At 43.3% G+C, this 14,327-nt stretch overlaps 2 protein-coding genes across 13 annotated transcripts in view; both read right to left on the reverse strand.

Moving 5' to 3' along the window:
* The window catches only part of LOC100723730 (monocyte to macrophage differentiation factor 2), a 137,584-nt gene that overhangs the window by 46,140 nt on the left and 77,117 nt on the right, over positions 1-14,327 (reverse strand). The window lies entirely within an intron of this gene.
* Positions 5,893-10,087, reverse strand: Papolb (poly(A) polymerase beta). The gene is given in 2 exon segments (XM_013152650.3): positions 5,893-8,132; positions 8,134-10,087. Coding segments are annotated over 2 exon segments (1,872 nt in total). The 5' UTR covers positions 9,964-10,087; the 3' UTR covers positions 5,893-8,090.

Here is a 14,327-nt window from a genome sequence, read left to right on the forward strand (position 1 = left end):
GCCCATTGGCAAAAACATGCTGCGTACTGTCACTCGTACTGAGAGAGAGAACCAATGAACCAGACTAGCAATCATTAATTACAAACAAGATAAAAAGTTGGGTGGGAAAAGTAACCTGAGCACACAAGATCTTTGAGTACTGTAACTTGAGACCACAGTCATAAGTGAAATACATAAAACACACATGTATAAACATCGTAGTGTCTCACTAGTGTGAGAAGCTGAAAGAAATGACATATGTGTATGTATGTATGTATGTATGTATGTATATAAAAAGTTAAGACAGTTATACTACTGATTTCTCAGAGTTCACTGGAGAAGGATTTGCGCTGTTACTGACTGGACAACTGAATGCAGATGCTCAGAGTGAATGATTTGGGGACAACAATGTGCAATGGATGTACCACTGTTACCCCCTGGTTGACATGTTTTACAATTTTATTTTAATTTTTATTTTTTTCTCTTTGAAATAAAATGGATCTGAAAAAAAGTTTAAGATCCTTAAGTGGTGTAAAGCTCTGTGCGCTCATAAAGAAGAAAACCTTCAATCAGGTGCAATGGCACCCACCTGCAAGGCTATAAATTCAGGTCCAGTCTGGGCAACTTAGCAACTTAGCAAGACCCTGTCTCACATTACAAAAATACAAAAGGGCTGGGGATGCAGCTCATTGCAAAGGACAAAAGCCTTGGGTTCAGTCCCCAGTACCACAAAAAAAAAAAAAAAAAAAAAAAGACAAAAACACTGATTTTTTTTCCCCTCCAAGCCAAACCCTGAAGAGAAGGCGAAAGGACTGACTGGTTTGAGGAGCAGTGCTGGTGAGCAGATCCAAGGCCTCACCTTCAGTGGAAGGAAGTCACTAGATACTGTCTGAAGGTCTAAAAACCAAGTAGTAGGAGGACACATATGTCATTTAAAAATAGGGAATCAAATGCCAAAAAGAGCAGTTCACAGCCGGACACAGTGCCTCTGGGGAGAGCAGGGCTGGGAAGGACGAGGACTGGCCAGGGGCCACCCATCTGTTTTTGTTTTGTTTTCAGCAGCAGTGAGAAAATACTGCTTCAACTGTGCACATGTATAACTGGAGACACCAAAGGGTTTTTAAAGAAGAAAGAGTATGCTTTCCAACATACTGAAAGAATGAGTGAGTGGGCACACTCATGGGATCCGTTTCTTGACGATCCTAGACACACTCTGTTTACACACCTAGGCCAGTCTGAAGCTGGTCACCCTAAGAACTCGAGTCTCCCGGGGGGAGGGGTTAGTGCTCCAGTTGCCAAAGGCACCACAGGATGAGCGCAGGTTCCAACCGAAGTCTTCTGTATCAGGCAAGGGTCATGCTCTACTTTAAGGAGTAGGGTATTTCATGTTAGGGTTAAGTAAATATTCGTGAGCTTACAGCTGATGAGATGTTTTTCTTTAGTGACATACAGGATATAAAGGAATGTGTGCGGCAAAATTGTTCCTCATGATCTCAAAATACAGTGGTAATCCATCCTCACCACGGGATATCCCACGGCCGTGAAGCAGAGTGGACTTGTAATACATCGTGCGTAGAAATTTTTGCAAGCGGGTTCAGTAAGAAAAGTAAGACGTAGAAAGTAAGGTTATGACTTGACAAAAAAAGCCGTGTGTGTGTGTGTGTGTGTGTGTGTGTGTGTGTGTGTGGTGTGCTTTTACATGGTCGTGCACAGGATAACGTACACACACAGGAGACAGGGAAGGTCACTATGCTGGGCAGACTTTGAAGATGGCCTGTGGTCTCTGCCCCAGAATCATTTTGGCAGAAAAGACCTCCCAAGCAAATCAAGGTTACCCATCTGCTGACCTTAGGATCTGCCGATCACCTAAGGAGCTGCACCTGATCACATGTGCATCTTCCAGCTGGTGACAAAAACAACAGTCAGAAGGATGAGGCGATTCCTAGGCTGAATGTGGCAGGTGAAGGAGGAGCTGTTAATGTAAAACAGAACCATGTGTCTAGATGACTGAAAATGCTCAGGCTTCCCAAAGGGACTAAGACACTGAAGGTCTGAAGTGGCTGGGATCGTGTGGCACAGAGGAGGACAGAGTGTGCCCCTGCACGTCCTCTACTGAGACTGAAGAAGCTCAAAGATCAGAAGGTCAGAGTGCCCAGTCATGGAGGCTTTGCTGAGGGTGAGCGCTGCTCACACATCTTTCCAGTCAAGCCGCAGGTCTCCAGGGAAGTTTAAGAGCAGTGTCATTTCACTGCAGGAACTGAAAACAAGCAGAGGATCATCTCAGAAGCAACTGTGGACATGGCTTTTGTCTAAGGGAGGGAATTCTCAGGAAAGCCTGGAGAGTCCATACAGTTCCTGAAAAAATCAGATCAGCAGAAACACTGGTGGCATAGACTGAAAGGCAGGCAGCACAAAATGAAATATTGCCTGGAAGGGGCTGATGAACACCTTTCAGGGAGAAGAATAGACTAATGACCCAGGAGGTGCCTGCAAGAGCTCAGGGACACAGCTGAAGGCAGTCCCCAGGCACTCTGCCTGAGATCAGGGGATGTGAAACCACTTAGGACCAGTGGCTCCTGTTACCTGTGAGTCTCACTTTCTGAGCCAGAATTCCTGTACCTGTCATCCTGTGCCTGTCCCACCTTGAGGGTGGGAGTGTTAGGGCAGGTAACTTGTCTCTTGGATTTCATGGGCCCACAGATGGAGAAAATTTGTGCACCAGAAGTTGCACTCCACAGATTATAACCAGAGGCCTCTTGGTTATAACAATCCACACTTGGTTTGGATTGTTTAAAATGGTGTGATGTTGGCCTTGAACTGGTAACAAGATAACACTGGAGCACCTGGAGGTGGAGTGAGTGCCTTGTGCGTGCGAATGCAGATATAACTCATCTGGGGGCCAGAAGGTGGGGGTGGTAGTTGAACTCTAAAATGGCCCCAGTAACCCTCTCCTGGTATAATCTGCTCCCCTCTTGAGTGTGAATGGGACTCATGCAAATGAAGTCATTCTCTGTTTTGTTATATAGCAAAAGTGATTTTTGCAGATACAAAGTAGTCTACTAATCAATTGGTTTTAGAATCATCTATGGGGGATTACCTAGATGAGCCACTTTAACACACAAGACTTGTAAAACTAAGCAGGAAGCCAAATTTTTGAAGATATTGATGTGCTCTGGCTCCACCTGGAAGTGATCTGTATGCACTCTTGGACTTCAGAATCAGTATGTACAGAGCAAGAGAAAGCCAGCATTGCATTTCCGTGTCCACCACTGCTCCTAACAGCACAGGCCCATTACCCAGCTGCATTCTGCAGTGTCCCTTACAGACAACCATCAGTGAAAGATGAAGGAAGCTCCTGCTAGGACTGCAGGAAACCACCACAGGATGACATTGTGGGGATGGAGGGGGCAGCCCTGCCTTCCTCTCTTCCTGACTGCGATGGAGGTGGCCCCCACAGTCATGCCGCACGTGGATCAACCCAAAGATGGAAGGCACGAACTAGAACAGTAGAGCTCAAAGCAGAAGCCTGGGTCACCAGTGACCCAGGAAGCCACCTTTCCAGCCCTGAACTTAGTACCTGTCATGGAGGGAAAATAAACCTGCATTCAGGCTACGCCTGGCCAAGTGCAATTCCTGACTGATTTTAGGACATCACTAAGGTATCCATTTTTTAAAACGATAAAACAGTTCTCCCACAGGAAAGCATTTATAACCTAGATGAATAATAAAGTGAGCACCAGGGCACCCACCACGAGGCCTAGGGAAACAAGGACGCCTTGGCCTATCTGCTCTCCCACCTCTTACTCAACCACAGTGAACTGCTGTTCAGATTCTGTTTAGCAGGTGTGTCTTTCATTTATAGTTATGGCTCATATTTGTATAACCCTAGATTATACTGCTGCACTTTACTTTTCAACTTTATATAAGTATATTGGCAATCTGCTTTGTTCCTCCTCAGCATGAGACGCATCTACAGAGATGCATGGAGCTATGGTTTAATTTCTCAGCTTTATGGTGCCTGAGGAGTAAATGCACCACTGTCCCCAGGCCTAGAGACATGTGGATCCTTGGGCTTTAGGCACTTCCAGAACATTGCTGTGAATTCTGTACTGCTTTCAGGTACCAAAAGGAACAAGCCTCTGGGAAGGTGCTGCCTGGCTTTTCTGACACTGGGGCATACAGAGAAAATTATGACAATTACTTGGCATATATGAAAATTACTCTACATACCCAGAGGGTGTGTAGAGTTCTGGAGACTGCTTTCACCCACAGACTCTGGTCCCGAAGGCCAAGGAGAAAGTGAGATGGAGCACCCCAGTGCCTACAGCTGGACGCAAAGGCCTGGCCGCAGAACCTGAGTCCAGGCTACCGGCTTGCCAGCAACCATCAGGTAAGACCCAACTGTTTCTCATCCTCACCAAATCTATATTAGTGATAATCTTTTTGATTTTTCTTAAGAAGTTTTTCCTCAGCTGGCATGGTGGTGTACACATTTGATCCCAGATACTCAGGATGCTGAGGTAGGAGGATCCCAAGTTCAAGGTTAGTTTGATCCAGTCTCAAAATTAATTATTTACTAAAGGGGCTGGAAGTGTAGCTCAGTGGTACAGCAACTTCTTAGCATGTATGAGAGCCTGGGTTTCACCCTCAGTGCTACTATAAACGTTATTCTTGGTCTTAATTTATATTTTTCTTATTTCTAACAAAAATGACCATCTGTTACCATTTACTGACTATTCCTAATTCCCCTTCTGAGAAACGCCTATACATTGTCAATTTTGCATTAGATCTTTTAAAATAGACTTTTCTTTTCCGTCCTTAACATACTCTGGACAGCAGTCATTTGAGAATTATATGCATTTCCCACCTGTCAGATGGCAGGCTTTATAATCAGTGTCCACCAGATTACTGATGATAAAGAGTATGTGTGTAGGGCATTGAGTGACAAATCCAATCAGGCCACCTGCTATTTCATTGTCTATGTCTGTTTTCACTCTAAAACACAGAGGTAAGTGCTCAGACAGACTATTCAGTCTCACAAAGCTGAGAATATTTTGTACCTGGCCCTTTATAGGAACAATTCATGGACCACTAAACTAGGTTGTGTTAAAAAATGCTATCCTGCCCTACCCCACAGGGTGTGCATACCTATAATTTCAGCACTTGGTAGGCTGAGGCAGGAGGATCACCATGAATTGGAAGCCAGCTTGGCCTACACAGTTAGCCACTCCAAACTACGGTGAGCTCTATCTCGAAAAAACAAAAACAAAACACAAAAATGGTTTCCCTTCTACTTTTTGTCTCCACAGTATCAACTGAAAAGCTGTTTTAAGTTTCTTATGATAATGATGTATTTGGCAGTATCTATCTCTACTAAACTTCATGTTGAAACTAATTTATCAGGAGCACAGAAGTTATAAATTATTCAATTTTCCTGGTAGGTTATTTCTTCTATCATTAATGTAATGGCCTTCTCGTCCCCAGAATTGCTTTTACTGTGAATGTTAGATGTTGCCACCATACCAGCCTTATTTTCATGTCCTTACATTTTGGATGTGTTTCTTAAATAAAAACAGCAAGCACACAGTTGCTGTACACATTTTCTGCGATCTGACAATAAGTCTTTTAGTCCAAAAACTTTTTTCTACCACACTGTTTTCCTTTTACCCTTATCTTCTGTGGTTGTTTTCCCATTTTTTCTGCCTTTTGTATTGTTTTATCTACATTTTAAAATCTTTATTAATTTGAAATTTCTTCCCATGTTTCCCCTAACATTATACCACACACTTTAATTCGATACTTAGAAAAGCTGGAAAATTCATCAGTGTCTTTCCCCTCCAACAATGTGATAACATCTGAATTCTTATTATCAGATTTAAACATTACTGTCTGGCGTTTTAATTTCATTTTGTTCATTTGTCATTTATTTTTTTATTGTGTTTGTAATGGAGAAATACATTATCTGTTTTCAAAATAGTGCTTGAAAATACAGGAGTACAGATACTACATAACAAAGCAAACTCCAGTCATGAGACATTACATACTTCACATGAAAAAATAATCTGATATTCAAGTAATAATAACTAGAATTAAAAAGTCCCAAGTTTCCAGCTTGGTAAAACAAGTACAGTTACATTAAACAGTTAAAACAATTTTTTCCAATGTATAAACAAATTGACAAAACTAAATTTGTGCCTGGCAAATTCAACCAAACAGAGCTACTCAAAATACAGATGCTGTGCATGTTTCACCTGATTTATTGTGGTGGAAGGGTTAGGTGACTGCACAGGGCAAAAATGTGAGAAACAGAAATGGTACATACTAGCAACAGAACATCTCAATTACTGCATAGCTTAGAAGTAAAAAAAGACTATGTTTCAACTTTAGAAAATGAATCGAGGACAGGAAAAAGTAATTGCTGCTTCACATGAAAAAAAAATGCCCATGTGGTAGAAAGGTCACAAGTGTGGGGAGACAGAGCCAGGCTGCCTGGAAGGCTGTTCAGTTGCTGCGTCCACATTAACACTGTTTCATCTAGGTAGACATCTGCTGTCCCGCATGGTTCCTACACATGGATGTTCTGCTGCTTTATTATGAGGGATCGTTTTTTAAAGAAAAGTATTCCTAATCTGTGATAGAACGAAACAAAACCATAAAAAGCTGACTCGATGTCAAGAATTTTCTAGAAATCATTTTTATGAGTCAGATAGTCTAATGAATTCTGCTAAGGCATTAAAAACTGGTTTAAGACTTGTGCAGACAATTTTTTTTGCCCACATTTAAAATTGGAAATCAGCTTTCTGATAAAGCAAGAATCCTGTGGGATTTATAAAACTTCTCACATATAGTGATCAAATGGCAATCGCCAAACAGCAACGTATTTCACAGGCATTATGTTTAGTAAAGTTTTACTAAAATGTTAGTCATAGAATCTAAATTTGTTTTGTGCTATGTGGCCACAAGAATATTGATTTCACATCATGGTTTAGAAAATACCAGTACCCTGGGTTTTTTTCTTTTTTTAAGAAAACAACATACACGCATACCTTGCACACACAGCAAACAAAAGAGGGTAGAGGCAGAAAGCTCTTCGTTTTAGGATGAAATGATTGAAGACAAGACTATGGAGCTTTGTAAGCTCAAAGACAATGTTGGGTCGCTGATTATACACTGTCTAAAATAATATGTAGATAAAACCCATGTGTTATTTCTTGATCATGTTCCATCAAAACCAAAGACATAGCAATTACTGTTTTGATGTCAAATACTTATCCTAAGGGTTGACATCTCATTTTAAAGCATTGCAGCTATCTCAGCATGACTGTACTAAAGTTACTTTTGTGCTTTCTCTGACGTACATTACACCACTGCCCAATAGTCTCTAATTTTAATAGTGAAGAAACCACTCCAGGGGAAAAAAAACTAAACTAAAATTCACCAAGTTAAAGTCCAAAATTAGTTCTAGTTCCTAACTTTAAAAATACATAAAAGTACATCATTAGTATAAGGAATTCTGATACTAGTTTGTATTGTAAATTTTCCCAACAATTCATCAAACATAAATTCAGTCCAGATGTCAGTCATGGCCATAAATATAGCTAAAGAGTTTTTTTTTTTTTTTTTTACAAGAGTAGTCCTTTGAAATAGTTAATGTGACTGTTGCTGACACATTAATAATCTGAGGCATTAATAATAGTACTTGTAGCTTTATACATTAATCTGGACTTCTGGTCAAGATCTGGCCAGTAAAGGAAGTTACTAAATGAACATAAATCTATTTTGAGTCTTTATCTAGTGTGGTATCCTCACACTCCCTCTACAGCATCCAAAAACAACAGGCTGAGTTGGCAGATATTGTTTGTGGGCCTTTGGGGGTTGTTTCTATTCATTCAATCTGTTTCACTGAATTCTTGGTAGCAAGAATAGAATCTGCAGGGAGAACAGGGATCCTGGGTCTATCTGTGCTGGATGTTTCCTGGGAAGCCAGCAGAAAAGCTGCTGTCTAAACAATTTCTAACTGAGCTGTGCTTATCTGTCTGCTTGTTCCCTTTTCAGCTTTGGTTTTCTTGGCACTTTCTTCTTTATCAGGTGAGATGTCCTCTAGACCCCTACTATAGGATTAGGTATGTTTGTTGTTGCATTTCCTGAAGGTCTAGGAGGATGGTTTACCAGATGTGTTGAAGGAACAACTCTGGTGACTGTGGGCTTTGGTGGTGGAGAAATCGTAGGCTGTGAAGGAATTTGAGGGATGTTTTCACTCAGTGCAACCCCTGAGCTTTCACTGGGATTCATTTGTTGCAAAGAAACTTCAGGAGCTTGCATATTGGTCACAGATGCTGCCATTACAGCCAGGGCAGGGCTGTTTCTGTCCTGAGGGCCAGTAGGTGAAGTCACTGATAAGACATTTTCACTGTCTACAGACAAACAGAGACTGCTGTCATCCACAGCTGTCAATCTTACATCTTCTGCTGAGTGTGTTTTCTTTTTCTGAAGAACATGATCAGGAAGTAGTTGATGAAGTTCCTTTTTTCTTAAATGCATTGCAGCAATTTTCATGTCCACCTCAAACATCTTACTATGTATTGCTTGCCTATAAACTGTATCTGTAAAAGACTGAATATCATAGGTGAGATCAAGATTGAGAATTTCGGAGTTTTCCGGCTTTTTTAACACTAACCCAATCACCCACATTGTGCTAAATTCTTCCTTGTCAGGATTTTCTTTGGGTGCTGGAAATGACTGGGGATTCACATGTGCCAGTGTAATAAATTCATTTTTCTCCAAGCTCCCAACCAAGATTCGGATCTTTGATTCCACCAAGCCCACCCATTCTAGATGTTGTTTTTCTGTTGGTGCACTCGCTAAAAGTACAATATAATGCTTGTACTTTTTAAAGAAGCTTGGCGCTTCAAACAATTTGGACCACTCTGCTTTATTCAGCAAAATTTCATGCGTGATGGCAAGCCCTTGCTTAAACTCCTCAATCATTACCATCCTGGTTGAAACAGACACATTATATGTGGAATTCTGCTGTGGGTATGCCGGTGTAATTATAGGCATAAGATGGTATCGATCGCTGGGATTTACCCTGGGGTCCCACACAGGCAAATTAAGAGTCCGTTCTTCAGGCTCTTTCAGTAACACTGGATTTGGCCATTCCCATTCAGAAAACACCAAGAAAAATTTACGTACAAGAGTTGATGCTACTGCATTTGGATAAAGCTGGCAAGTTCTTGCTACTAGCATAGCCCAGGAAACACCTCCGAGGAAACCTAATATATTAGAATAAATATTGTGGCATTTGGCCCACAATTTGATGGCTCTCAGAGTTAACCTGAAGTTGTCAATGTTTGGTACCAAATGTAAAATTTCATCAGTTACCCGGCAACCGTTAAGGCTTCTTATACATCTAATATCTAAATTTTTAAGCAAACTGTCATCTCTTAGGTCCAAATCTTCTGGAATAGTCTGCAATGCTAACCTTGCAAATAAAATATCAATCTCTATCCCAGCAAAGCAGAGTTTGATAACTGGTACAAATGCCTCCTCAACAGCCCTTAAATCTTTGACTTCTTCTTGTAGTTTCAGTTTCTCATAGAACGAGGTGAAAAAGTCGCTCCGATCAACATGTCTCGGGGCAACACACAGCGCATCTATATCGGCCCCTTTCGTGTGGACTCCTAGTCTGTAAGAGCCGAACGTGAAAAGTTTTCCCCCAACATTTTCAACGACAGCTTGGGGAAGATTCTTGCTTTGGCTGATTTCTCGAATCCATTCCTTAACCAGGTTGTTTAACTTTTCCAAAATTAATGTCCTGCGCTGTAGCTCCTCTTCCTCTTCGAACACCCCGAAAGGCTGCAGGGTCTCGATCAGCCTCTGGGTGAGTTCGCGGTCGGCGTCCCTGGGGGCGGCCAGGCTGATGGCCGCCGAGAGGCCGAGGCGCTCCTGCGGCAGGGCTCCCGGGGTGGCCGCCGCCAACGGCATCCTCCCTAGCGCGGGCGGACCCCGGCAGCCGCCGCCCGGCTCATGCCCGGTGGGCGGGGGTGGGGCCGGGCTCCCGCGGCCCCGCGCTGCGCGCCGACGCCTCAAGCGCTGGCCAGCCTGCCACTGGAGGTCAACATGGCGCCGGCCGCCGGCGGCGCCCAGAACGGACTGCGCACGCGCGCGCCTGCGCCTGGCCTCGCGAAGGCGGGGCGACCACGGGAGGAGCTCCGGCCTGAGCAAAGCTTGGCGACCAGCACTCCTTGCAGTGGTACCCCCACGGCGCGTCCTCTGACCTCCGACACTTTCTCCTCGCGGCTTTTCAAGCTTAGTCCACCAGCGCCCTGCGCGCGGCGGCTCTCGGCTCCTGCTCGAGCGGCGCCCGTGTCCTCCCCCGTCGGAGCAGTGCACACCCGTCCGTAACTCGCCACTCTGCTGCCCTGGGCGCGGGGCTCCACCCGACCCGCAGCTGCCTGGGTCCGTCGTTAGAACTGCGCTTTTCACGCCCTGGCTTTAGATCCCCAGGCTTGTTCGCACACCCAGGTCCCTTCCCGGAGACACGGCAGACCTCCCCACACCTGTGCTGCTCACCACGATCCAGGCCACCTCCCAGCACTCCGTTGTATTCAGTCTGCTGCTGAAGAATCACTGAATATATTAAACATAGCTGTTTCGTATTGTATAATCAATGTTTCCTATTCCTAATAAATCTAGTTGTATGGTCTGTTGTCTTCTATCGACTCGTTAAAGTAGCAGGACCAGTAGCGGAGTGTGGTGGCTCATGCCTGTAATTCCAGCACTCGGGAGTCTGAGGCAAGAGGATCACAGTGAGTTTGGGGCCAGCCTGAACTGCATAGCGAGACCCTGTCTCACACACCCACTAGCAAGACCACTTATGTCTTGTAATTTTGGATCATGAGCTCTCTTCCGGCGAAGTTGCCAAAGAGGGTCTGCTTCGTTTCTGCCAGATGCCCTTGTATTCTGTCAAACTGCACTCTAATTTAGTTTTTTTCCGAGGATTACCCAAACTATGATGGTACAATTTCAAACTTCAAAAACATGCGAGGGGGAAACAATGATTTTCAATTCTAAAGAAGGGTCTTAAATTTCCCCATTCAGAGCCCCATTCAGAGTTAATCAAGAAGGATTAACTGTCATTTTTTACCAGGTAATAGTTTCTCCCTATCTCATCTTTTCCCTCTGATTTGAATTTTGTAAAATTCTAACTATGATGAAGGGCTCTTTTGTTCTCTCTTTTAAGGTTCCAGGGGCTTTTCTTTCTTTGTGGGCAGCTCTTAAGCATGACAAATACCTCCAGCATAATTACAGGCTCAGAATCCACTAGAATCCATGGCTTTAAGATACTTACTTTTTTGCCCCTAGAACTCTTTATTTTCTTGGTTACTCACCTATGTTTAAAAGATGCACTTCCAGCTTATTTATATTCAAAGTTTTCCAGGATACTTAATCTCACATATTGCCAGAGATTTAAAACAAATAGGTTTCCCATCATTTCAGTTTGGCTTGCATGCTCAGCATTCAAAAAAAACAATCATTCCAAAAAATAATCTGCTATCAGAAAGGGCCTTGGCAACCATCACATTGCCCAATGCAGTGAACTCAATCATCTGCATCTTTTCTGACCTAAGGAAGCCTCATGTTGGCTCCCATGACACCACACTTGGGTGCCATCTTTACATCTCTGGCTACTCCTTGGTCTGATTTGCAGTTTCCTCCTCTAAATGTTGCAATTCCTTGTTTCCACACTAAACCCTCACTACTTCATACTGCACATACATTCACTGCCAAGGTCACCTATCGATTTCCATACCCACAATCAGGCTCCTTTCTGAGCACCAGATCTATACTGTTAGACTGTGATGCCTGCTCCCTCCACCAAGATGTCTCAGCCTCACATAATTTAAAAGAAAATTCTTGGGCTGGGGATTTATTTCAGTGGCATAAGTGGCTGCCTGGCAACCGCAAGGTTGTGAGTTCAATCCCCAGTACGGGGTAGGGGGGCAGATAATTCTTAATTATTTCCCCCATAACTTGCTTCTCTCTCAGTAGTCTCCATCTCAGGAAATGGCATCTCCATCTACCCAGAACCTTGGGAGTTGAGCTTCACACCTCCCTCTTCCTCACCCTCCACCTCCAATTCATTTAGATACTGTGGCTTCTACCTTCAGCATACATTTGGAATCCATCCAGTTCTCCCCACTTATTTCCCTATAACTGTAGTCCAGGCCACCATCAACCTTTGCCTAGACTTCTATAATCATTTAATCAACTACTACTGACCTTCTCAACACACTCTGTACTTAGGAACCAAACTAGTTTTTTAAACTCCTTTTTAACTAGTTTTTTAAAACGCCTATTACATTTAGTCTAAAATCAAAATAGCTCCCCAGCACTACAAAAATAAATAAATAGTAAACCAGATGTGGTAGTACACACCTGTCATGCCAATACTCTGGAAGGCTGAGGCAGAAGGATCACCAAGTTCAAGTCTGGACAACTTAGGCAGACCTTGTGTCAAAGTTAAAAATGGGCTGGGATGTAGCTCAGTGAAGGCCCTGGATTCAAACTCCAAGACCACAAAATAAAACAAAATCTGAAGTACTTAACAGCCCAAGTTGATCTTCTTGACCGCCCCATCTCACTTGCTACCACCCTGCTAGTTTTCAGCTACAATGGCCTTCTTTTGGTGCCCTATTACCTGTTTCATTCTCTCCCATCCCCAGGTCTCTGCACAATCCCTCAGGCAGAATGCTCTTCCCATCCACCAACTGCACCCTGCTTTTTAGCTGGTTCATGTGCTGTCACCTGTGACACTGGTTTAAAGTTCATCTGCTCAGAGACAGCCTTCCCACTTTTCTCTGAATTAGCATCTATGCTTTTCTTTCATAGTATATGAAACAATTCGTAATTATGTTTTGAGTTATTATATTGTCGTCTTTACTGCCCGCTAGATTCTTTGCTCCAAGATTATATGATGATTTTGTTAGGAGCTATGATATATATGATTTTGGGGGGAGTAAAGGAAGGCTTGGGGATCAAATCCAGGGCTTCAGAAGTGCTAGGCAAGCACTCTCTCTACCGTTCAACTACATCCCCAATTTTATTTTGAGGCAGGGTCTTGCTAAATTGCCTCAGACTTGCAACCCTCACCTCTCAGCCTCTCAAAGAGCTGAGATTACTGGCACATGGTACCATATCTGGCCATCAACTGCTCTCTACTCCTACTTAGCACCTAGTCAAGTGCCTATCACAAAGTGACCATTCAATTGATATTTGCCAGTTTAAATCACTGGGAAATCATTATCTGGAAGATCCCTTTCTTCAGTTCTGGTTAGGCCTGACTTTAATCTCATTAACCTCCCACTTGAGGGAAATGAGCTGTCACTTTAAAAATAGTATTTGTTAGGTGGCAGAGTGAATTAGCTAATTCCCAACCTTCACAACTGCCTCTTCCATGCCATCCACTGGACAGGAGGGAGAGCTTTCCTTGGGTGAAAGCGTCCAGGATCAAGACAGAATCAAACGCTAACAAAAATAAATAAATAACGCTGGGCCATTACAGGGAAGAGGATCTCATGCATGTGCATCTTGTAACAAGAACAATCACAGGCAATTCTGCAGAGCCACACCCCTGCTCCAAAGCCTTGGCCACCCTCCCAGACACTTCTATAAGGCTTCTACCCAGTAACTGTCCACCCAACCCTGGCCTGGTATCTCCTTTGTTATTGCCCCCAATAGCCAGCGATGACTTATGCAATCTTTGAACACTCACTTTACCTTTAAAATTCCTTTTTTCAGGCCAGGGATTTAGCTCATCAGTGTAAGCATCAGACTGGCAAGCATAGGTCATGAGTTTGATTCCCAGTACAAAATAAAAACTTCTTTTCTCTCTGTCTCCTTGAATGCATACATACATCCTTTACTATGATACATGTATTCCCATTGTAATGCTTGTTCCAATTAAATTCATCACCTCTGAAGATACTCTGTCAGTTACCTAGTTTGGCATCTGAGATGTCCATCTTGGCCACACCTTTGCCAATCTGTCTTGTGTTTTACATCTTTCAAACATCTTACACTGGGCCAGTCATTTACCTCAATGGCATAAGCGTCTATCTGGCAAGCACGAGGTCATGAGTTCCATTTCTGGTACAAAAATAAAAAGTCTTACACCAATGGTGACATCCTTGGGTTTTGGTGTCAACACAAAACATCTCCAACAGTGGCTCCTTACAGCACCTGGCTTGACCTCTTCCTGCTGTTTACATGCTCAGCCACAGCGCAAGGTGGGCCTTCTAACATGGCACTTCTGTGATGAAACTGAAGAGGGGGGTTTTTTAAAATCT

This window comes from Cavia porcellus, unplaced genomic scaffold, assembly GCF_034190915.1.
Source record: "Cavia porcellus strain 051 isolate PalLab524CR breed Dunkin Hartley unplaced genomic scaffold, mCavPor4.1 scaffold_23, whole genome shotgun sequence".
NCBI lineage: Eukaryota > Metazoa > Chordata > Mammalia > Rodentia > Caviidae > Cavia > Cavia porcellus.